This window comes from Ixodes scapularis, unplaced genomic scaffold, assembly GCF_016920785.2.
Source record: "Ixodes scapularis isolate PalLabHiFi unplaced genomic scaffold, ASM1692078v2 PGA_scaffold9__187_contigs__length_104089568, whole genome shotgun sequence".
Lineage (NCBI taxonomy): Eukaryota > Metazoa > Arthropoda > Arachnida > Ixodida > Ixodidae > Ixodes > Ixodes scapularis.
The window spans coordinates 79447425-79472707 of record NW_024609884.1 but is presented as its reverse complement, the minus strand read 5'-3'; the positions used below and the strand labels follow the sequence as shown (position 1 = coordinate 79472707).

General features: G+C 45.7%; 1 protein-coding gene across 4 annotated transcripts in view; it reads left to right on the top strand.

Annotated features, from left to right (window-relative positions):
* Positions 1-14529: 14529 nt before the first annotated feature.
* LOC8026510 (mitogen-activated protein kinase kinase kinase 12) overlaps positions 14530-25283 on the top strand; it is a 37499-nt gene continuing 26745 nt past the window's right edge. The window contains exons 1-3 of one of the 4 annotated variants that reach the window (XM_029971265.4): positions 14537-14594; positions 20188-20332; positions 21836-21865. In XM_029971265.4, coding sequence (XP_029827125.3) covers positions 20235-20332; positions 21836-21865 — 128 coding nt within the window. In that variant the 5' untranslated portion in view covers positions 14537-14594; positions 20188-20234. Of the gene's footprint in view, positions 14595-14797; positions 14821-18063; positions 18162-20187; positions 20333-21835; positions 21866-25283 lie in introns of those variants that run through there. The other 3 variants (XM_029971267.4, XM_029971266.4, XM_029971268.4) reach the window with 3 other exon arrangements.

Sequence of the window (25283 nt, the reverse complement as noted above, 5' to 3'; positions counted from 1 at the left end):
GCGATGAGATAAAAAACACACTAATTGTCATTTTCGAAAATAAAGCTTTGGCAGCTCTCTGCTTGGTTATGGGGTTGCATAGAAGAAAATCAACTCCATACCAAAAATGAATACGTCGGTTATTTCTGAAAACGCATAGGCAGGTTGGCGCCTGTTGTGGAGCTCATTTCCGCTGCGTTGAATGACCTCACCCGACGGGAAAAGAAGTAGTCGATTCCTTATTACAGAATGAAGTAAAAGTGTGTGAATACGGAATAGTTGTACTCGGATAAAATACAGATCTGAGTCAAGGAAACAAGTCAAATAGATTGAATACTAACTTTATTCTACCTACGATAAATACTAATTCCCGTGAAAAAGTAGCGGTTACTGTACATGATATGTGGTAAACTTCTCCCTTCGGGCCTAGGGCGCCTTCATGTGTACTTGTGGCCATTACAATGCTACCGGCTGTAAAAAAAAAACAAAAAAAAAACAGTTTCTTTTGTTTGTGAAAGAAATTAAGCGCGGTGCATGCGTCTTGCGTGTTTTTTGTTTTTTTCGGCCTATAAAGCAAATTTGCGACATTTAAAATTGATTTTATGATAAGGGCGGGTGCGTCATCACATGGTATTTTGTCAAAATTCACGGGTCTTCTTTTTTTTTTTTTTTTTTGCAGGCTAGAATAAAGAAGCACGCGGACCCGTGCACGTTGCAAACAGCTATTTCGGGTGTTTCTCATTAAGGAGCTCCACAACTTTTCAATTGACAGTTCGGCTTGTCGCGCCGCCGTACTATCGGCGTGCGATTGCGAGCAACGAAGAATGAACCATTCGCACGGGACGTCTGGGAAAGGAAGCCCCGTGTTTTTATTTCGTCAGCCCTTTTATAGGCAATCTTGCGGACGTCACCGATAACCAGAGCACACCACGTGTAGCTTTGTCATTGTCACACTGTCACACTGTCACACTGTTATCACACTGATACCACACCTCCCTTTCTTTGGAGAAAAATAATAACATGTTAGCAAACAAAAATAATACGTAGAACTGAAACACTCTTCAGGATACCGCTTAATCATCAATCCCCAGTCTGATCGGTTTCTTAACTACTCTACCTGATCTTGTGGTTACGACGGTCGTCGGTGTCCTCGTAGTCACTGGAGAAGGATCGCAACTTATATCGCTTCTAGCTTCCGAATCTTGGACAATTACGTCACTCTCACTGTCCGGCATATCGTAGCCTTCATCGTCCTCTGCCTCCGCTGGCAGTACCTTTAAGTTTCGGCGGTTTCGCCTTAACTTCACCCCTGGCTCGGTCTCAACCAAGTAAGACTTTGGTTTTTTCTGTTTGGGCCACGACCGTTGCCCTTGCCTTTCTGTCAGAAACCCACACTTTGTCGCCCGCCTTCAACTCAGAAAGCTCCTTAGCCCGATGACGCCTATCGAAACTTTTGCGCTGCTTTTCTCTTTGTTGACGATCCTTTATGGCCAACATTTTAAAGTCAACGTTCCTTTGAAGGCGCAGCAGCGGAAGCATTGGTACGCGTGTCCGTAGACGTCTGCCCATAAGGATTTCTGACGGGCCTTTGCCGGTAATCCCTGGGGTGGCCCTATAGGCTAGGAGAGCTAAGTAAGGGTCGGCTGATTTGAGCACCAGCCGCTTAATTGTCTGCACCATTCTTTCCGCTTCTCCGTTGGCTTGAGGGTGCCTCGGGCTTGAAGTGACGTGTTGGAAACCGTATAGATTCGCAAACTCTTCAAAATTACAACATGCAAACTGTGGACCATTGTCGGAGACAACAGTCTCTGGCACCCCATGACGAGCGAGTATGCTTTTAAACCTCTCTATAACAACAGTTCCGCCAGTCGAAGGGAGAACACAAATTTCCGGGTACCTTGATAAATAGTCTACAACCACAAGATAGTCAGAGTTCCTTATTTCGCACAAATCGACCCCTACTCTTTCCCATGGAAAACGTGGAGTCATGGTCGGCATCATCGGTTCAGCCTTCTGAAAACTGAACTCGGTACACACATTGCAGTTTCTTATCACCACTGCTAGTTACTTGCTTAGGCCACGCCACCAAACAGACTCTTGTGCAAGAGCTCGACATCTGCTGATTCCTTGGTGCCCATCGTGCAGGCGAGACAACACTTCCTCACGAAGTGCCTGGGGAACAACTAATCTTGTACCTTTTAACAAAAAGCCATCACACACAGTTATGCCAGCCCTCTCTTGCCAGTACGGCCGAACGGAGCACGGGACGGACGGATTTTTAGGCCACATTTACGAGACAGCTGAGCCAGCGTTTTACACACTTCGTCTGTAGTTTGACCTGTTTTTACACGTGACAACAAATCGTCTCCTGTTTCAAGACCCATTAAACATCCCTGAGAGAACTTTAACACCTCTTGAATTGTAAGACGTTCCCTTTCCATTGGCATTTGATTGAGAGGTGCCCGCGACGAAACATCGGCGGTTGTAATGCACTTGCCCGGTACAAACACAACCTTAAACCTATAGCGCATTAGCCTCATTCTAAACCTCTGAACTCGAGGCGGCAACACATCTATCGGACTTTGTCCCAGCAACGTAACTAGAGGCTTATGGTCGGTCTCGAACTTCGTGTCTAAGCCCCTTAGGTACTCGTCAAACCTTTCGGCAGCCCATGTCAGTGCCAACGCCTCTTTCTCAATCTGCGCATAGCGAGTCTCAGCTTTGGTCGAAGACTGCGAAGCAAAAGCGATAGGCCGTCGTACCCCTTGCTGCTCTTGTAAGAGAACGGCTCCACGCCCAAATGACGACGCGTCTGCCGAAAGGATTGTCGGATGGGTTCGGTCATACTTAGCCATACACTCGGAAGAACAAATCATGCTTTTTAGATCGTTCCAAGCACTTTCCTGAGCGGGGCCCCAAGCCCATTCCGTGTTTTTTTTTAGCAGTTCTCGCAACGGTGCAGTTTTCTGAGCGAGATTAGGCAGAAAACGGCCCAAGTGATTGGCCATACCTAGAATGCTTCGTACTTCCGACACGTTTGTCGGCGATTTCATATCTTTGACCGCTTGCAGCTTTTTGGGGTCAGGCCTTATGCCATCTGCGCTCAGAAGATGACCTAGAAAACTAACTTCTTTTACACCGAACACACACTTCGCCCCGTTTAGTGTCATGTTTGACTCTGCGAGTCTGTCCATGACTTTTTTCACGCGCTCGTCGTGTTGTGCTTAGTCCGAACCAAACACCAGGATATCATCCATCATGTTAACTACGCCAGGGAGGCCATCTAGAATCTCCGACATTCTCTTTTGGAAGTATTCAGGCGCTGACGTAATGCCGAAGGGCAGTCTAGTGAAACAAAACCTTCCAAAGGGCGTTATGAACGTCGTTAGTTCCTGGGATGACCTTGCTAGTTTTACCTGGTGAAATCCCGAATTAGCATCTAACTTTGAGAAATACGTCGCGTCCGCGAGCAGTCCCAATGCCTGGTCTACCGTTGGGAGCACGTATCGCTCTCTCTGGACATTTTTGTTTAATTGTGTGAGGTCAACACACACGCGTACGTCTCCGGACGGTTTTAAGACCGGAACGATCCCGGCGCACCAGTCTGTAGGACCATCGACCTTTCGGATGACTCCCATCCCTTCCATTTTTTTTTCAATTTCTTGCTTTACCGCCTCACACATAGGAATTGGGACTCGTCGGGGCGCGTCTATAGCGTACGGGACCGCATCCAAATTCAATCGAATGTTGTATTCTCCCGGAATGGTTCCAAGACCATTGAACACCTGCGGGTACAGAACATCATAATTTTGTTTATCAAGAGACACACCATCGATGAAATTTACAACTCCCAAAGCCTCGATGGCTGGTAACCCTAGAAGTACCTGGCGAAGCAGACTCACGACATAGACAGTTTGCATCGACACTTTGTCCTTCCAGATTAACTTAGCTTTGAACTTTCCAAGTACCGTAAGGCGATTTTCTCCCGCACCAGTCAGTACTTCGCTTGCTGTTTCCAGCCTAAACGGAATGCCTGGAAACGTAGACGGTACAAGAGTGGCCTCTGCTCCTGAATCAACTTTAGCAAACACTGGTACAGAGTTCAAGGTTATCTGGACATACCGCGCTTTCGCGTCCGGAACATTTATCGCCCCCAGAAAAAGTTCGCCAGTCTCTTGTTGTACGGATGACACTTGTACCTTTCTTGGGGACGACGCCGACTCCTTCCTGTAGGCCCGGCTGAAATGTCCCTTGGTGTGGCAATTGAAGCACTTCTGTGCCCTTGCAGGGCACACCGACCTTGGATGCTGGTCGCCTCCACAGAATGAACACTGCTTGTCCCGATGTGATGTTTCCGACCCGTAGACTTTTCTTCAAGGTGCATCCCGGCGTCGGCTCACGGCGTCTACGTTCAGGTCCTCTTTCGTCGAAGAACAGGCCTGTTGACCGGGCTCTCCTGAACGAAGTTCTCGCTGCCGCTGGTGCACCACTTCCTTGAGGCGTGCCTTGGCTAACGCCGATGACAAGGTCAGCTTGGCGTTTATTTGCAGGTTTTCGGAAAGCTTGTCGTCATTGTCACACTGTCACACTGTTATCACACTGATACCACAGGCTCTTAATGAGACACTTAAAAAATTAGGTTATTAGTCAGAAATAATTAATTGTACCTAATTAAACAAAATAATTGAAATCTCGCAAGTCGCTTGGCTAACAACACACAGTCAGTTTCATTCACGGAAAGCGTTCCACTTTAAAAATAAAGTTAGGGCGTGTCATTTGGGACACCCGGTATTTACGGAGATTTACGCGAGACGGGAAACCTGGCTATGTTTTCAGTCATCATTAATTTTGGGAAAAATCACGGTACCCTATAGAACGATGGAACCATACACGGCAAGCATAGGAGGGTATGAGAAGTAGGATAAGTGTCGGCTACGTCGCAAGGTGTCACAATAATTTAACCTCTCGTTTCACTCGATCCGCAATGCAGCCCCTTAGCCTCTAAACTCTTTTACGTCGTGTTTATTAAATTTTGAAAGAAACAAAATCGAAACTTACGTTGTTTTTGTTTTTGTTAATGTCACAAAATTTCTCACCGAGCGTCTCGCATCTCGCCTCTGAAGAATTCGCAATGGCCGCTCGCGAAGTGCCGCCCGCTTTACTGCTGCTACTGCTTGATGACAGTTCGTCGTCAAGTTGCTCGAGCAGCTCCTCCAGCAGCAGCGGCTCGGGTAGCACGAAAACAAGGATTGCTTGTATGTATTGTATGAACTCGACTGCCTTCTCGGACCTACTCAGAAGAGGCTGGAAATTGGGACGTACTTGGGACACCGTTCACGAGTATTCCGATAAAGAGGCAAGTGGGCTACGCTGATGCACATCGCTTATCAACTCGCATCTTTCACATCATGATTACCTTCGCTCGTGCCTTGAACACGCGTTGTTAGCGCTGTGACTGCGAAAACATGTGCTTCGAGATCCGGGACCGCGGGAAGGGGATTCCCGGGAAGGTGAATGGACGGAAAGGCGTCCACCGATCCCGGAGGGGTGGTCATGTTCACCTGGGGATCTGGAGGCGGAGCGCTGATTTTAATAGTTATGTGTTCGTGACACATATATAACTTCTCAAATATATAGAAGTATATTATTGCCTCTTTTATGTTATGAATAGCAATTTTATGTGTCTGTCGGCTGGACAAAAACGAAGTACACAAGGGCGCGGGGCGAAACAATGACGATTACGCATGCAGACCGTAACGAAAAATCATCAATTAGCAAGAGCGATGCTTATTTGCAAATTGAATTGACCGGTCAACAGCGCCTATGAGAGCTTATCTTGTGTAAGAAAATATTTACCAGGGTACGCGCTAGTTTGCGCCAAATTCGATCTGAGAATAAAGGTGCGTACACATTAGAGTGAACAATTTTGATCACTCCTTTCTGCACGATTCTTCGCCTGCATCATGGTGCTGGGTGTAAACCATGTTGGTTAGGAAAACAAGCGTTGTGATTGCCGCTCTGTGTTTCTATAAAAGGTACACTGAAAGAGCTTGTCTCAAATCATTCGTGATACATTGAAATTAGTATTGCTTTTAGCTGAGTTGCGCTGTCATTATATACAGTTTTTTTTTTTTTTTGAAGCTTTACAGATTTGTTTAAAAAAAGCTGTGAAAAGCTACACTTACGCGGTTTGTGCAGGTGAGTTATACGGCCAGGGGGACATGGTCATTGGGGCTAATCGTAACAATCAGTCGCCTAATTAAGTAAAATTTGTTAATTACCTTTTTAATTAGTGAAAATAGTCACATGGTTCCAATCAGAAACTTGCTCAGCGTCGTCCAAATCCCCTAAATAAATCATTTTTAGAGAGACGTTGAGCGCGTGAGAAGCGCAGTAGTGCGCTAAAGTTACCACTGGGGAAGCAGGTACAAGGCTGGGGCTCTCATAAGAGACGGAAAAATCGCGCGGGCGCCTTACAGCAACCGCTAGCCTTGTACCTGCTCCACGAGTGGTAACCTTAACTTTAGCGCACTACTGCGCTTCTAACGCGCTCAAAGTCTTTCTAAAAACGACTGATTTAAGGGTTTTCGATGACGCTCAGCAAGTTTCTAATTGGAACCATATGTCTCGTTTTATTAATTAAAAAGTTAATTAACAAACCTTACTTAATTAGCCACCTGATCATTACGATTAGCCCCCTATTCTATGTTCCCCTGGCCGTATAACTCACCTGTACAAACTGCATAAGTGTAGGTTGCACAACTTTACTTTTTTTTAAACAAACTTGTAAAGCTAAAAAATAAAAACACCCTGTATATTGTAAAACGTATTTCGTTAACTATACTTCAGAATATATGTGGCGACTAGGTGCCCATTCGACGATTTAATGCACTCCAATCAATTCCTTAGTTCAAGAGCACAACTATGATTTAGCTTTAAATACTGCGACGCAAAGCTGTACCAATCACGGGTATTTTAAGCGACCTACCACACTTCGTTAGAACCTAATTCAGGTAAAATATATATGGCTGAGGTAAACAAATGAATGTTGGGTCGTATAAAGTTTTGTATGTTAATCTGGATTTGATTTTTCTGTTACGTCGAAATTAAGTAACGCAATTTCTTATTTTTGGTTCTTAAAAATAAAAGTGGATGAACAATAAAAAAAAAGAATAAAAAAAAACTTTATAGTTACACGTTTTACGGCGAACGTAGTGCCTATTGCCAAAATAGTGCGGAAAATTTATTCTCAGTTTAGCGGTTCAAACCGGTTCGAACCTTTTCGAACCATTATTTTTACTTCCCGGAACTGAACCGGAACTGAACCGAAATCCGTGAACCGAACCGAACCGTTAAAAATTTTCGGTTCGACACTCTCTGGCACCAAGGCCGAGCCGTAGGTGGGTCGCTCACACGCATTCGCTCGAAGTTGGTCGAGCCTTCGCATGGCCTTCGCCGCCGTCGCCTGGTTTCACGAAGCAGTGCAGTTCCGTCAAAACCGCTTTCTAAAGGAGTCCATGGCTGTCGGTCGTTCTCTCTCCGGCCCCTAGCAACTAATGCAGGCCGAGCACGCCCTTTCAGAGGCCAAGGATAGTCCGATGCTTTCTGCCTCCAGAGGTTGTCACCGCCCCCCCCCCCCCCCCCCCCCCCCCCCTTTGCCCCGTTCTATTCCCCTCCCTTGGACTCCATGGAGCGAATACGCGGCGAAGAACCGGCCAACTTCGCCCGGCGGTACATTCGCTTTGCGTGCGGAGCAACAGCCAATGCGCAAACCGACCATTGCCGGCCGAATGTCGTTGCTTTTTTCGCTCCGGGCTGCGGTCAAACTTCGTTAACCCGGTGGGCTCGGCAGCTGTCACGTTACATACATTGTGCGACATGGTTTAGCACAAACGCGACCTAGATGCTTTTTTTATTATTATTATTTTATTGTACTTGTACAAAATGAAGGCATATTTGAAACTTGTACCCTCTAAGTTGAAGGCCCGGATGAGCGCATTCTGCCACACTGGTAGTTTGGATGAGAACCGTTCATTTGAGAGATAAAAAGGTTAAGTGCCAGATATCACTTGTTCGTGCTAACTGCGACGCTCCCTGAACATCGTGAAAACATGGCCTGTTTCGCGACAAATTCTCTAGGTCATTCCTGTCGTTACCAATAAGGAACTTCATCCACAAAATGCCTCTAAATGCCTCTAAAAAAAAAAAAAAAAAAACCTGAGAATATCGACATATATATTTTTCTGCGTTTGTTTTGCGTTTTTTTTTTTTTTCCGAGTTGAATATTTACGAGTTTTCGTGTATTTCTTTAAAAGTACTCAATTAGCTAAAGATCGTGGTGCCAAATAAACTTTGGATCATCATTTTAGTCCACATTGTACTTGCTGCTTTCAACCTTCGATTATGAATCAATCAAATCTCATATAGAGGTCATTGACAGGACGCCATGTGTAGGACGTTGTTCGCAGCGGGCTTAGGGAAAAGATGACCCCGCAATAAACGGCCTCGGGAAGAATGGACGCGGAAAGCTTGGTCCCAAGTCAAGTATAAAAGGATGTCCCCAGGGGACAAGAAAAAAAATATTTCCCTTGGAACGCATTTTGAAACGGGAGATAACCTCGCAAATTTCCTCATCACAGTAATCCCATCCTGGTTTCAGGTGCTGTCATTTCTTTTTTATCTTGTAATGAAAAAAAAAAACAGGGAGATGCACTTTCACACACTTGCGTCGACATTCTCAGTACATGAAGAAACTTTAGAATCGAATGGTATGGCCGACAGCACGCAGAAAGTCCCCAATGGTTGTCATCCCACTGGAATACACCTCACAAAAGTTTTTAAGACCGCGTTGCATTTTAAAGAGCACTGACTTGTTCTTCTCTTGAGGAGTGCCGACGTAGTCCTGCAGGCCATCTTTATATGGTTTCGGTTGATTTCTCTGACCGTAAGGCATCGATGACCTTCCACAATCGGATGGTTTATGGTTGTGACCGGTAATACTTACAAATCTGTTCCACGCTTCACGCCAGTGTGTCGAAGTGTACCCCTCTATTTTTATATATTTTTTTTTAATTACAGAATAAATACAAAACAAAACAGTTGCAGCATTTCAAACGAGAGTGCGATTACTGTGTTGGGGGAAATTTGCGAGGTTAATGACCCTTCATTGCAATATAAGTCCCGCGGGATTTTTTTTTTTTTTTTAGTTTCTTTAGCTTTTGGGATTATTATTTTTCTTTTTTTTTTTTTTTTTTTTTTTTTTCACTTGACACTTGAAACCATCTTTCCGGAGCCTTTTTTTTTTTTTTTTTTTTTCCGGAACACGTTCGGGCAGTGTGTGCTGGGGACTTGTTCCCAGTTTCCCGGGCTTCCTTTCTTTTCAATACTTCTCTATCTCTCTCTAGCTCCCATTTATCTTTCGCCAAGCATAAATGTCTTGATTGGCAGGAACGCACGATTATACATGTCAGGGTGCATTCCTCCTTATCAAGACATTTGTTCCTCGCAGACGTTAAATGGGTGCTAGTTCTGAGCACGCGCTTCGAACAACGAACCGCAATATGGTGTGAAATGACATAGTGTGGTGTCTCCATCCCTTGTTCTTAACAGTAACTATAACATTCTTTAGAGTAAGTCTTCTCAGCTGCTTAAAGTTTTTTTTTTTTTTTTTTTTACTGGTGCGAGTTTAGTTTCCTCTTTTGATAATTCTTCCATCTCCCACTAATTCTATGGCTGAGATTTTTTAATGCGTATTTGCAACTTTAACGCCCTAAAGATGGCAGGGCGGTAGTGCCAAGATGGCGGAAGAGACGGGGATATATTCCCCAGGACGCGGTCCCCGCTCCTCTGGTTCTTCCTTTGTCCGCGAGAGGGCGAGCGGCGAGCTGGAGTTGCGAATTCACTTTAACTTTAAAAATGTCTTGTGCGTCTAAAATCACGTCTATCTATGAAACGCATCCAGCGAATAACGTAGCCCAAAACACAAGCTGGCTCGCCATTTGTTGGACGCACTCCAGGGCCGGTTTTCTCGAAGCGATGGTAAACCCATTTTGGTAAACCACGGTGCCTAGGAAGGAAAAAGAACCTAGGTACTGTAATAAACGGCTGGATATAGAACAACAATAATTATATTTGGTTGGGTAATAAGATGCGTCATCTATCGGTGAAACAAGCCAGTCATTTTTTTATCCTCTTTTTCCGCTGGTTGTTATCGATCTAGTATGGTATTTTAAGTCAAAATATAGTAATGTTGTACTTGAAGACCAATTTATTTGCTTCCGATGGTACGAAGAAATTTTAGCTACTATGCCATAGTTTGTCGACGAATATTCGAAAATCTAAAAAAACATTTCCTTCAATATGTTTCGCCATAAACAACGCATAACTTTCCCGTCTTCCTTCCAGTCTGGCAACGCCGGTGCTGTAGCGCTGTAGTCTCGTTTTTGTTCCTTGCGACGCACGTTTCTGCGATTCCTGCTGATCTCAACTGTTTGCCCTCTCTTCCATTTGCCTAACCGATCCACCGGTGACGAAGCTTCTCGTCACCGTTGAATCGCCGGCCACCGGGGATATGTAGGAATCTCGATGCTGTCGGCATAGGCCCGTAGCTCTCAAGTTTCGAGCAGCGCTTCAGGCGAGCAAAACAGAAAATTTGGCTCGCGTTTCATACATGCGTCAATACGCTTCCCCCACTAGAGTTTTTTTCTACTCAGTTCCATTCTAAGTGCCAGCGTAGCACAGGCTACAGGAGCGAGCTTTCAGCGTCCCTGTCAAGCACGCGCGCTCGTGCAGTGCGAGCATCTTTCAGGAGGACGAGCTTTTGCGAGTAGCTTCAGCTTCGCTATCACGTAAAGTGAAACATACGTGCTCGCGGAAGCTATGAAAGAAAGTAAAGATGAAAGGAATGGTTAATGGGACGCTGCGGCCGCGAGCTGCATACTTTTTTTTTTTAGAGGTTTTGTTACCGCGCATCTTCAGATGCTTGCATTCGAACGTGGCACGTGCAAAATCGAACGTTACAGAGCAACCTGGATGGTTCAGCCATCATAACATGGTCGCGTCTTGCGGATGCGCTCGCGCCCCCTGTCCCAGAGCAACGGGTCGGCGCACTGCGAACAGAAAAAAACAGTACAATGTCCCAGCTGTTCTCCAGGAACGAAGACTTTATTGTGGATAACCCCCTTTCTCCGCAAAGTGATCGCTGCTCACGATTTGGCATGCATAGTGTAACAAATTAAACGTGTTAGAATAAATATATACCAACACTCGTTCGCAAAACATTTTTTTACTCACCATAAAAACACTTGCAAGGCTTATGTACCGTCATATGTCTTGGATCCCGGACTGCTGAAGAGTGATGCGTTCGCGGAATGCTGCCGTCTGTTAGTTTAGTAGTCCCTCTGAACTACCGCTTTGCTGGACGTGCTAATAGGTTGATGGTGCGTCATTAATATAACAGCCGGATCGAAATGAATGTTCAGCAGAACCAAGCAGAATTATTAGCCCTCGTTGAGCGACGCCACGGCCATTTTGCGTCTAGGTACTGCTCCTCCCTCGGCGCACCTGCTCTCCAAGTCACGTGACCTAGAATTCCCCCTTCTAGGGACAATTGTTAACTTTAAACCACGGTTCGCGTTCGAGAAAACGGGCCCAGGTGTCGGAGTGATTGGCTCATCGCCTGCTCTGCGAGAAAGTGGGCGCACAGGCAGTGTTTAGAGTGCATGAACCAAAAAAGCACGACGTTAAAAAAAAAAAAAAAAAAAAAAAAAAAAGATATGGCTAGAAAAAAACTAGAAACGAAAAGTGCCTTGTGCGAGGAACTGTTTTCGATCCATTGCGCTCTATCAGTAGCGATTTCCGCTGATCGACAACAATACAAATGCCACGTCATTCACTTCACTCCGAGTTCCGGTATTCCCACATGATACGTTTCCGCCACTGACGCAATGGTCGCCGACGTCAGAGGATTTAGTTGAGCGTACGCAGCGGATTGCTTTGCCAACGGGGGCTCGTGCAGTGACTTTCACGCTTGATTGTGCACTCGCCCGCAAAGCCCCCGATGTGCAGAGTAAGCTAGAGGAAAACTCTCTCTTGCCTCGGTCGTTGCGTTGAATAACCAAACGGGTCGCACGATGCTGCAGAATAGCGCCAGTGCTTAAAGGGACCATTAAACGAATTTGAAATCGAATTTCGTCCACCGCACGTCGTGAAAGGCGTGAAAATAAAACCAAAACACAAAAAAAAACGCCAAAAAGGTTTTTTTTTCGCTATAGAACTTAAAAAAGAAAAAAAAAAAGCGGACTCTTTTATAGCTGTTTTTCTTTGAAAGCTCTCCGCTTTTTACGCTTTTTCACTGCGATGCATCCGCGGTGCCACGGCACGTCAGCCAAATCCAATCGCCTTTTGGACCAGAGCCTACCTCGCCAGCACCGCGTTAATGCGAAAGCATTAACTGTCTCATGGAGCTAGCTGACGTCATCAGTTTGAAGCGCGAAAACGGCTCCTGGTTTCCGCAATCCCAATAGGAGCGATTCGACTTTGGTTCCATTGGCTGGCGCGCGTCGACGGGGCTCCCATTGGCCGCTGCGCCATGGCCTCCGAGATCCTGAAGCGCACGCGCGCTAGTACGCAGCAGACGACAAAGGGAGCGGGCGAGCGGCTTGCATGCTTTCGCATTCACAACTCATAAGAAATGCCTAGGTGTACCTCGAGCTTTTTTTTTTTTTTATATAATTTAAATTTATGAATTTGTGATTATTTATTCTTTAAATCTTCTCGTTATAGATGGAATCGCTGAATCGCGCGAGTTCAATGCCGTTAAAAGGTAAAGAAGCCGAGATCTAATTTTGTCGCGGAGGGCTCTGTTGCTGTGTCAAGTGGCCTCGACCATGGAGTGTTATCACGTGCCTTGCTCCGGCACCTTTATTGGGTCGAGGGGGCTGCACCCTCCGCAGTTTACCAAGCTAACACAGGGCGAGGGAAACAAGGCTGGCAAGGAGAGGAAGCGGGCGGAATGCTGGAGAGAGGGGGATGTTTCCTCCTCTCCTCTCCAGCATTCCATCTGCTTCCTCCTCCCCAGCCTTCCTTTCCCTCGCCCTGCGTTCTTGACTCGTCACCGGCTGTGGTGTGGAACATCGAACGTTAGCACTTTCATTTGTGCCAGCGTGAGCACCTTCCGATACGCCAGTATTTTTTATAACATCCTTTCAGTTCTGGAATTAAAATCGGGGATGCAGTGTTCGCACTAGCTGTGTCGCGTCCTGCATACATCTGTTTGCCCCCTCTAACGTGACGTGACGGTCACGTGACGAGTGGACAGGAGACGGAACGAACAAAGTTCCAAGGAGGTTAGACTAAAGTTTCCATAAAATGCGAGCTCGATGCAAGTAGCCACCTTCTTTTTTTTCTCGCTCTCTCTCTCCCGAGCCAACAGGCACTGTCGTGCCTGTTGGCTCGGGAGGTTTCATGAAACCAACGATGTGATCGCCTGCACCATTTTCTCCAAAGTGCACCAAAGTGCTTACCCTGCTAGCTCCTACTACATTTAATTGAAATGTGAGGAATTTGTGTCGTAATAAATAATCTTTACTGTAGGTATGCAAGAATATCCAGAGCCTTGGGTGAGCGCTTGGAATAACTCACTATTTGATTTGGCCTTTGAATATGAACACGATAGTACTCGGAAGTTCCGCAAATGAGCTTAGTTGAGCGCGCTTCTTACCGCGCACTAATGCATGCAGAGAAGCAACATCCTCCGTACAGCCGCGTGCTAAGGAAAAAAACAAACAAACAACAACAACAAAACACTAAGGCGAGGTGTAGCGCATTCTCGCGTCAAACGCATAAAAGACACACACATAAAAAAAAACAAAAAAACTGCATGTTTAGGAGTTGCGTGCATCAGTCTAATTCGCAGAATGGGATGAATGCATAGATTACACGCAGACAAGTTTGTTAGAACAGACAGGGGCTTGTGGGGCTGAATGCGCAGTAGTACTATGATGGTACAAGAGCTGAAAATAGAAGATAAGACAAGGACATAAAAGTTTACGTGGTAGGCTAAATGTAGGCCAGACGCAATCGAAATGAAACGAAACCACGACGTCAGAAACGTCAACATTTTGAACACTAGTTTCTGATATTTTCTCAGAAACTTGGTGTCAAGCAAATCGACGAACCGATAACGGAAACACGCACACACACAAACAAGCGACGATTAGGAGATTGAGTGCAAAGAAATTATATAAAACATCCGAAAAAAAAAAAATAGAAAGAAAAAAAGAACTTTATCATCCGAAGCAAGCGAGAAGGCACAAACGAAGAATTCCAGTGACAACAAAATACCATGAAATCTGACAAACCATACGCGTCTGAAAAAGATTGACACATAAACCGTTTTGTATAACGCAGCAACACCGAGCTCCAGTTCGCTTCGACGACGTTCGTCGCGTTCGTGATGGAGGATAATCGCGAGCTCGCGAGGAGAAAAGCGTGGAATGGTGACGTAAGAGAAACGCAGAATGCCGCACTGGCGCCCTCTGCCGCCCTGTCGGTGGACATCGGCGTTCGGAGCGTTCGGAGTCTTCGCGCTGCGACGGCGTCTCTCGTGGATGGAGGTATGGCTTTTTTGCTTCTTCCACCGACGCTTTGCTTTGCGGTGCCGGTCTCGCGCAAAACCGGAGCCGAGCTGCCGAGATGGGACGTCCCTGATCGCGATCTTGTCGGGGCATTTAACTCGCTTCACTCGGGCAGTCGGTCGCCTCTGCCCGCGGCCGCTGCTTTCTCCGAATGGCGTAGGCATTTGTTTTGATCGCAACAGCAGGAAGCCACGGCGCATTCCTGGTAGGAACCACCTTTTCGTTTTCAGCGGTACTACTTAATCCGAACCGAACGATATGCAAGGCAACCAGTCTGCGGCTTACGAAAATAAAAATAAAAAAGTCCGTGACGTTTGGAATGTTGATGGGATAATAGTCGTAATAATAAAAAAAAAAAAAAAAAAAAGGTTATCGCCCGAAGTTCTTTCGTGGCGATTCTCCTTGTTTGTGCGATTTCGCTGGCTGCAGGGACCTGGAATGTTTGTCGGCACAAGGGTGGTTCATTTCCTTCGAACAGCTGTCATGCCGAACTCTACGGCGTCTGCCGCGTTGGTTGTGGTGCATACGTGCGTACGCACGCGCTATCCCTTTCTCAGGCGCTCTTTAACCCCCGCGGCTTGCTTTTCAATGAAGTCGCCCCCGTATATTGTTGTTCCGACGCCGATCACGATATTCACGGCCGTTCGAATTTGTCATACCAATCGTGTATCGTGTGGAACATATTGTACTCCATTTGTCAACCTACGCAGGTGTCCCCCCGTGTCCCGTCCCCCCCCCCCCCCCCCCCCCCCCCCACACACACACACACACACACACACACGCACACACAACAGAACGTAAGTAAATACGTAACCCGATTTCATTGAAGGCAGTTTGCCCTGTAGTATGCCATGCAGTTACACCTTTACTCAGCGGTTGCAGTGCATTAACAATATTGCATAGTTATTGGAAATTGCGGCTAATAGATTAGAGGCACAGTGAATCGAGACCCGTCATTCTGCCTCTCATCTAATATATTGCTTTCTTTCGACAAATATATATTAATCATTTTTATTGAAAAGAGTCAGATATGTAGGACCATGTGTTTGTTCTTAGGTGCAATTTGTGTGCATTGATGTTTTCCACATTTCATTTTCTCCAATAGATTTTAATTGAATAACTCTTGTTTTAGTGAACTTGTTTTAACTCTATTTTTTGTCTATATAACCATGACACATTGGTTTTATAGGATGGGAAAACTCGTGTATTTTCTATCTCTATTTTCTTTATTTATTTTTTATTTTTTTTTATTTTTCGTTTCTAGTGGTTATATTTTGTAATAAGATGCCCTTCGTTGGTTTGACACATAAATTCTCCCCCAGTTTATTTCCTTTCTGGTATTTCCTGTCTATAATATTAATCTTGTCTGTGATGTTTTCAACCCTTTTCCTGTTCACAGCAGCTGCTACATTCCTCTGTAGCGGAATGTCTTTTTGCTGTTTGTTTCAATGTAGGCACATATCTTGTACTGAGACAATGTTTTGCCATGTATACGGTTTATTGAATGATGGATCTTTCAGTTCGATTTAGAACAGTCTCACTGTGCTTGTGGTTGAAATGGAAGTATATTCTAACAGGAGGTTGTGAAGACTTTGATCAGAGCTTTTATGTTTGTGTTTCTTGCGCCATAGACCTTTTTATCTCAGTAATTACCTGACCAGCAGAGAGAGGGCGCTGATTTTTTCAGCGCCATAAAGTGGCTTCAACTTGGCTGGTTTCGTTTTCAACGTGTTTGCAGTTGTGTCGTTTTCGCTTAATTTAGTGACACAAATGTGTCCCTTATGGTACCCAACCAACAATACAATGGTACTCAGCCACTTTGAAAACTGCAAAGAAGTTACGAACCTAAATTGGTTGACATTTTTGTACGAAGACTTTCGTGTGGTCATGTTTGTTTGGCCAGGTTTTGCGGTGAAACGACGTAACTAATACAGGAGGAGGATTACCCTTATCTATAGCTGCACTGACCATATCGGTTGACACTTATTTCCATAAAAATAAACTAATAAAAAGACTAATGTACGAAGGCATAGTGAAAAAGCAGGTCGGCAATCTGATTTGCTTCCATTTTGTAATGAGATGCTGAATCGCGAAGAACAGATCAACTCGCAAGTTTAGTGCTCTCCGTTTGATTTTCGAGGACACCACTGTTTTCTGAACATTGGCGATTCGAAAGCCCTCCAGTAATGATGCAGTAAAAGAAAAAGCATTATTGTCTTCACCTGTTTTCTTTAAAAAAATTAAGTACTCGAGAGATGTTTTGATGGCTCATCCTGGACAGAGTAGGAAATTCGGCAGTTTGATACTTTAGACCCATGTTTCTTTCAAATATTGGCCCTACTAAGGTATTCATTAGCAGCATTTCACAATATAGGCCTTAAGAAATCATTAATTTGTTATATTTCCTTGCGGCATATTCAGGATATGAGACATGACGGACCCCTCATTAAGTCTTCCATAAAATAAAATTAAAAGATTTAAGAGAAACAACCTCCAGCAAGTTTAGCTCAAGTCAAATGCCAGGCACCACTTCATGGACATGTGTAGACAGATTTTTATTAGCTTGGAACAGACGCACTTTTTACTTTCATTGACGTCGCCAGCCGCTGAAAGTAAATTTGACATTGACAACGCTGCACTCGGGTGATTTCTATGCAGACAATTTCTTTTCGGCGTTACATATTGCATACTTCAGGCACTCACAAGCTGACTATGCAATTTTCACCTGGGGAGCACTAACTTTTGTGTTTAAATAAGTGAATTAGATATCTTCATAAAATAATGAAGACACTTGAGTGACTTCACTTCAGACATGGGACTGAATACAATGCATAGTTTTTCTTTATTATTAAATAAACCGATTGAACGAATGTCTGTACTGCAATAACAATTCTGCCAAATAATCAAAAGCAACTGCTTTCTATTCGTTATGAAGACAGAGTATGATGCTTTCGAGAAAGACACATTGTGACTCCTTACATTGACCATTGTGATGTCTTAAAGACATCTACATACTCAATGTGCACCAGCGCTAACGCTGTCTCATGTGCCTCCTCTAGCCTTCTACACGTCTCCGGTATGCAGACAGTGCAAATAGTCAAAATGTCTTATAAAACCAAGTGTAGAAGTGGTGAACATAAGGATGGCATGTAATTAGATAGTAACGACAAGTATCAGACGACACGTTACAGAGCAAGACAAAAATTCACGGCGAAACACGACGACAAACACGAATACAACGCCTTCGCCAAGGCCTGGAGGGGAGAGTGAAGCAACGAGTTGAAGCTACCTTATGGCGGCCTCGTCATGTGATTCCAAGATGGCAGCACCCATACAGCAGAGGGTGAAAAACTCTATAGGTTGTTGAGCTAGACAGTTTTTGCAGTGAAATAAAAATAGACAGATGCAGACTAGTCCCGCCATTTGCAGCCAGATAAGTACTGCCATCCCTAAGAAAATATGTCCCCCTCAATGTAAGATTAAAGGAAAAGTTTAACACACATGCGAAGCACAGCATAATTTCCTCAGGAGTCATCTGTCTGACACGTGAGAAAGGAATTGGGGTGTCCAGCTTGAGGAGTTTTGCTGCATTTGTTTGGTTCCTCTTTATCTTTGCAAAGCAAGCAACCTTTCTTAGAACTTCGTGGCCTTTTTCTTAAGTAAATAATGTAATCTTGTATGTTCAGTAGTATGTATAAAACGTTTGAAAACGGTTAACAACAGCCTCTAGATGCTTTTCCCAGTGCCAACAGCATTCTTATGGCGAGGAAGGCAGGCAGGCAGGTGGCAACAATTTAAAGATTGGTGGAGTGATGAAGCAGAAACAACACTAAAAACATTCTCTAAAAATATGTCTGTGTTACATACTGCCTGTCCTTGTGTTTCCATCCTTCCTTGCTTTTTTTGCCTTTGTTTCAGGTTTCAACATGTGTGTTTGAGATTATTCTTTGCAGTATTTAATTCAGTTGAAATTTGTGACATCTTCCACATTGGCCCTTTCACACACTTGTGTTCGGAGCAACCACTGTGCGTAAGGCCCGTTCACACACTTGCGTTCAAAGCGACCCCTATGCTTACGAATGAATGCAACCGGTTGGAACGACGGGTTGCCGTAGCAACGAAGTGCCAAATGGCCGTTTTGTTTGTGTTTGTTCGCAACGCAAGGAGTTGAATCAGGCTGAACTTTTTCGCTATGTTCGGGAATGAAGGGAGCGACCGTGCCGACAGACCAATCGCAGTTCAAGGAGAGCTCGGCCGCGCACGTTGCATGTTGGTCGCGGTTCCTCCTATATGCTGAAAAACATGGCGTCGGTGGTGATCCTCAACATGGTCAGCGTGGTGGAAGCTCATCGTTACGCGTAAAGCGCTATCCTTGTCTGTGAATTCTCATTGTGTGTTGCTATGATAACCCAGCACGTACTAGAAGGGAAGATCCATCTATTCGTGCCAGCGATGTCTTGCGGAATTCTCAAACGGCAGAAACGCTCGTGCCGTCGTGTTTGTTTACTTAGACTGCAGTGGTGCTTTCTTAGCATTTGTATCCTCAAACATTGCTCAGATTTCTTTATTTGCGCATTCCATGCATGTGCTCAAGTTTAAGATATTACTGGTGCATACCATATGAAGGATGCGAATTTTCATATGTTTTCATCACCCGAGAAAAGTGGTTTGTGTTAGCAATCCTGAGCGCTCGCAACATCTACGTCGGGGTCTCAAACACGCGGCCTGCAGTCCGTATGCGGCCTGTGACTTGCTGGGACGCGGCCCACAGGCCAACCGGCTACGAGTCCCGGTTCCCATGTCTCGAGCGCTAGAAATAGCATGCGCCATAATGATCTCGTCTCGTCGCCTCATTTTCACTCGAAAAGTAGCTCTGCTCTTTTAACGTATTCACATAGTTTATACTTATCTGTGTTCATTTGCCCTTTGTTTCGCTTTATCTTTTGTTCCCCAGCTTTTTGTAATGTACAACAATTCCGCTACTAGGCTGTAAGCGCGAGCTCTTTGTTGAAGGATGCATCTTGGCTGCGCAAACTCTCAGTCAGCAGGAGCAACTGCTAAAGATAAAACTACGAGCTCGAAATTCTCGCCTTAAAAATAAATATCACCATTAAAACACAAGTATGGGTGTTGTAATAAAAATTGTCAGGAAAGTAAGTACTGTCAAATAACTGATTGTTTTTTAGAGACATGTTGAGCTTGTATAAATCATAAGTGAAGTGAGCAACGGGAACGACAGTGTACTTGCTCTCTGGTTCTATTAAAAATGTGAGCATGTTGGCGGGGCGGTGTCATTGTAATTCTTGTTATCACATCAGGTCAGTGCCCAAAGTAGTCATAAAACAAATGAAATCGAAAGACGTCACTGGATAAACTGTGATATTACAAAAAGCATAAATAGCTAGGTCTCTTCTCTTTCTCCAGTTGTTTCCGCGACTGCTAATCGGTGACGGGCAAACTGATGCGCTCTTTGTAATTCCGAGCAACATTAAGTGAAACAGAACAGATAATTTTGTGCCTCTTTCAAGGTGGACGGGAGCAATTTATGACGGTATTTGGGTTTCTACCGCAGGAGATGAGCTCGCTCGTCCCTGGTAGGACGTGACCATTTCGGCAACCATGTCCGGGGGGACTGAGGCCGACCAGCCCGGGCAGGAGCTGCAACCCGTGCCTCACTGCCCTCCGCTCAGCACCGACAAGGAGGACCTAGGGGGCAGGTAAACACTGCCAGCGCATGCTTCAGGATGGACCGACTCATATCTCCTTGCGAGACCCCACGCAGTGTTGTGTGGAATGCAACGTTTTTGTGTTCCAGTACAAATCCCACATCCTTTCCTGAGTTCTTTGGACTTCATTTTGGGTAGATTAGTGGGAGCTGGTGAAGAGCTATTCTGCATGCCTCGCTCCTTGTGGATGAGCAAGCGTACGGTCACATGATAATCGTGGGCGCTGCACGTGTGCAGAGCGCTATTTAACGACAAGACGCGTGCGCACACTTTGAGCACGAAACGCCGGGAAATCGCCCCTGCCGGCAGAGTGACATCAAAGCTACGAGTTTGTTTATAGCAAGTTGAGAGGAGCATCTGTATGGTGAAAGCCTGAATTACCTTTGGCTTGGTGCCATTGGAAGTGACCCGGTGACAGCGATAGAACAGTTAAATGAAAGTGCTGAAGCCTTCTTTGGCAGTCTTTTGTGCCATTTAAAATTCATACTCTATTTTGCCTTTTAATATGGTATGAGGATCAATGCTACGAGTGGACACTCATAGATCCTTTTGGCACTTGTGCAATTAGGAGCTCATCTTCCGCTCCTAATTTAAGGTGGAATAGAGTGTGGCCTCAGTTACATTTGTTTTAAAATATCTATCAGTTCAGGAGTGTCGTCGACTACATTGTACAATGATTTGTGTTTTTGGCAGTTTTTTTTTCCACATTTCTGCTGTGCATCTTATAGCCTAGTGTAATGTCATAAATGCTGAGTAGTGCCGTCACAGTTCATGAAAGTCGATAAGACTGGTCTGCTATGGCTTCCCATTGCCTGTAGTAACACAAAGAATAAGTGCACCGAGCACGTGTGGAGGGTTAGAGTATAAACTCCTATCTGTTGGACTTGCTTACATGCCCATCCGTGAAAAGAGTTTTGTACCTTCTGTGTCATGTGTGAACCTTCCAATAGCCCCAAGTCAAGTTGGGCAGCTCCAGTGAATAATTTTTATTGGTCACCTAATTTGTCACTACCTGGTGCTTTGTATAATTAAGCTGAAACGAGGCTGTTGTGGCATTAATGTTATCTAATGGTGGGCCAGGTGGCAGCTTTCGTGTATGGTGCTTTATGTTGAACTTGGGCTGTTTGATGGATTGAGGTAGCTGACACCTAAAAGTTCAGAATAAAGTGCTGGCACTCTTAATAGCCGTAACAAGGCACAAATGGAGCAGAAGCTGGTAGGACTAACATGGAAAAGAAGCTTCCTGTCAGGCAGCCGACATTTTGCTAGGAGATTCGGCTTCTTCGCTGGTAGTTTTTATTGCTAGCAAAAATTGTGGTGAGTTTGTAATCCTTGTACGTTGTGACCTTCGAAGAAAAGCTTATTTTAAATTTGCTTGTGCTCAGTCGTGTGCCATTTGCTGTGTAATAAAAGGGCTTCTCTGTGTCTTGTGCTAACCTGGTTGCACTGAGTAATCCGACTCTCTTCGTTTTTTTTCTTTAATTTTTCTTGCAGCACTGATAAGGAAGATGTATTTGGGAAAGGGTTAGTATTCTTTTAGGCACTTTGTTCCCTTATGGCACACGCTTCTTTACATTCACTTGAATGAAGTAGTTTGTAGTTGTAGTGCAAGTATTTGGAGATGAGTTGTTGTCTAGTTCTTGTGACACCAGAGCTGTATGCTTCTGCTTCCGTACGGGCCTCTCGTATTTTGTAGTGGTCCTAACCATACCTCGGCAAACCTCACTCAAGGGGGCCCTCACTCACCCTCACTCACCCTCATCCTCACAGGTGAGGTGAGGGTGAGTGAGGGCCGTGAGGGCTGTGAGGGCGGTGAGGGCCGTGAGGGCGGTGAGGGCCGTGAGGGCGGTGAGGGCCGTGAGGGCGGTGAGGACGGTGAGTGGCGTGAGGGCTCTGAGTGCGTGAGGGCCGTGAGGGCGGTGAGGGTGGTGAGGGCGGTGAGGGCCGTGAGGGCGGTGAGGGCAATGAGGGCCATGAGGGCGGTGAGTGCGTGAGGCCCCCTTCAGATCGAGCATCTTTCTCAGCAGTTTTGGTGTTAATGGCGGGTTGTTCTCCAGCTTTCCCTAGATCGACACGAATTGCTGAGATCGGGTCCGGCTCGAAATAAGCAAGCAACTCGGAGCAATTCGAATACGTTTGAAGCGGCTGCATCCAATCAGGGACGCAAAATTTTCACGTGATACCTCGTGCCGGTGATTATGACACCGAAAGACTTGGTTCTGGTTTGAAATCGATCGTTTTTTGGAAATAAACTGTTTCAGAAAGGTGCATTAGCATTCTTAACGAGGTTTAAATGCATAAAAACACGTTTATAACGCGTAATTGTGTCTAAATAGTGCAAGAAAAATAAAATTTTATGATGACGATGGCAAATTGCAGCAATTGGTTGCTGCGTGCGATCGTGGGCGGCCCGTGTTGCTGGTGTTGCGACGTAAAGTTTCTGGGCGAAATCGCCCCATCTGAAGCTGGCCTGAGTGGCGTGAGGGTCATGAGTGCGTGAGGGGTGTGAGTGCCGCAAGGGCGGTGAGGGGCGTGAGGGCGGTGAGTGACGTGAGGGCGGTGAGTGACGTGAGGGCGGTGAGTGGCGTGAGGGCTGTGAGGGCCGTGAGTGGCGTGAGGGCGGTGAGTGAGTGAGGGGCGTGAGGGCCGTGAGGGCGGTGAGGGGCGTGAGGGCGGTGAGTGCGTGAGGGCCGTGAGGTTCAGTGAGGGTGAGTGAAGGACTGAAGGTGAGTGTGAGGGTGAGGGTGAGGGTGAGTGAGGGGCTGAAGGTGAGTGTAGCTGTGAGGGTGAGGGTGAGTGAGGGGCTTAGGTGAGTGTGACTGTGAGGGTGAGGGTGAGTGAGGGCGACCTAAAATGCCGACCTCTGGTCCTAACACTTCAGTCTCGAAAGCCCGTCGGAGCATTTTGTAGTAGTTTGTTGGTTCTTCAGAGGCGTACTAAGCTGGGCAAGGGCCTTCAAGGTAACTGGGCGTTGTTGCTTGTTTGGTACACTTCAGTGAATGCATGCTCAGGTGTATGTGCACTGTACATGAAAACAAATGGAATGGAAATGAGTTCCTAGCATTGTACGTTTTTGTTACCCATATGACACACTCTCATGTCAGTCAATCAAAGCGCACTTTTAGAGGGCACTTGAGTGGATCCTGAGATTGTCTATTAATGGTGGTAACTCAATCTATGGGCCTTAAGCATACTAAGAAACTCAAAATCATACTCGTGAGCAACCGATTTTTCTATTAAAAATTTAATCAAAGATTGTGATACCGCCCCTCTTTCTGCGCCTTAAAGCAGACACCAGGAGGTGCTGTCATACAGCACCTCCTGGTGTCTGAAAAATGGAAAACAAAGTTTTTCCATTTTTCGCGCGCAGCGATGACAGGCAACGGGGGGGGGGGGGGGGGGGGGGGGGGGGGAGGGAGGGAGGGGGGGGGGGGGAGGGAGGGGGGGGGGCAGGGCAGAGGGAGGGGAGGGGAGAGAGAGGGAGGAGGATGAAATCTTTGCAAACTGTCGCTCATAAAGCTATCACTTTAAAACACGACTCCTCTTCCTCTAAGATGTACAAGTAGTATGGTCCAAACTGGAAACCGGAACAGTGTCTTTTGCCGTGACCCAGAAGTGCAATAACCAGTTGTCCTGAACAAACCTTGATGAGATATACAGTAAACCCCCTGTTGTCACCATTTCCGAGATTAAAAAAAAGCTGTTATTGGGGCTCTCCTCAGGACCGACACTATTTTTTTTGTATAAATCTGAATTGACGAAATTTTTACCTGCGAGTGTGTTTTGGATATTATTGGATTTATCCGAAAACATGGAACCTTACATATATCTCACGTCTGGTGCCAAAGACTCAGAGAAGTGGAGGTGAACTCACTTCATTGCCGTGGTTTGTTTGTCTCCTCTTTTCTGCTTATGTCTTCGGTGCTGCTCGTTTTTAGTAATGACCTACCAACTAGCCCAATCTTCAACCATAGTCATGTCCATCACCCATAAACTGCTAGACAAATTTTTTTTTGGCCTATAATAAACAAAAATATTTGTGGTGCATATTACGCAGTCGTGCGCTTTATAGATCAGGAAATATGGTGTTCTAAGGGTAAGCCTCATTTGTGGTGAAACAATACACTGCTAGTTGTGTTTCCAATCTGGAAAGGAAACATTTACAAATAGCATGCAAGTGGCGTGCGTCGAGGTTGGCAGAGTACAAAAAGAAAGTATTCGCCTCAACATGAAGTACCAGCGTTTTTTAGATTGACAAATAAGATGGTTCTACAACTATATTTTATCCTAACTGAAAAAAAAGTTGATGCCTTTAGCTGTTGCACCTGGCCCTCCCTGATAATTTGTACGATAAGCATCGTCGGATGTAATTCACTCTTATCGTGAAAGAATACTGCGTCAAATTATTGGCAAATATACGCGGACCAGGGGTGTACCAAGGCTACCCGATAGATAATGCCACTGAGTTTGTTGCCAAACAAAAGGCAAATACTCTGTTCTAGAGCCCTGCATGGGCCCGGGCCAACCTGAAAGCCCGGGCTCGGTTCGCTGGCCGACTATTACGATTGCCCTCGGGCCCAGCCCGAGCTGGGAACAAAGCAGCAGCAGTTTTGTTCCTGAGCATATTGAGTGCACCGACACTTTCCCAGGCTGCTTGGGATTTAGGAGTTGAGGCACGCCACGGCCTCTCGCTGGGCCGAGATGTGCTTATCTCCCACAGTCGAGGCGCCTCCAGTCAGACCGAGCTCGGGCCTGATCAAGTGGGCATCTCATCAGGCCAGGCCCGGGTCAGGGACGACTGAGAGTCAGCGGGCCGGGCCTTAAAAAGTAGGCCCGTGCAGTGCTCTAGCTTGTTCACCGCCAAGCTGACAGAACGGTGGAAGCTATGTGTTTGCTGTTCCATTCGCTCGCCTGCCTTTTGCTGCCCGATTGGAATATACGC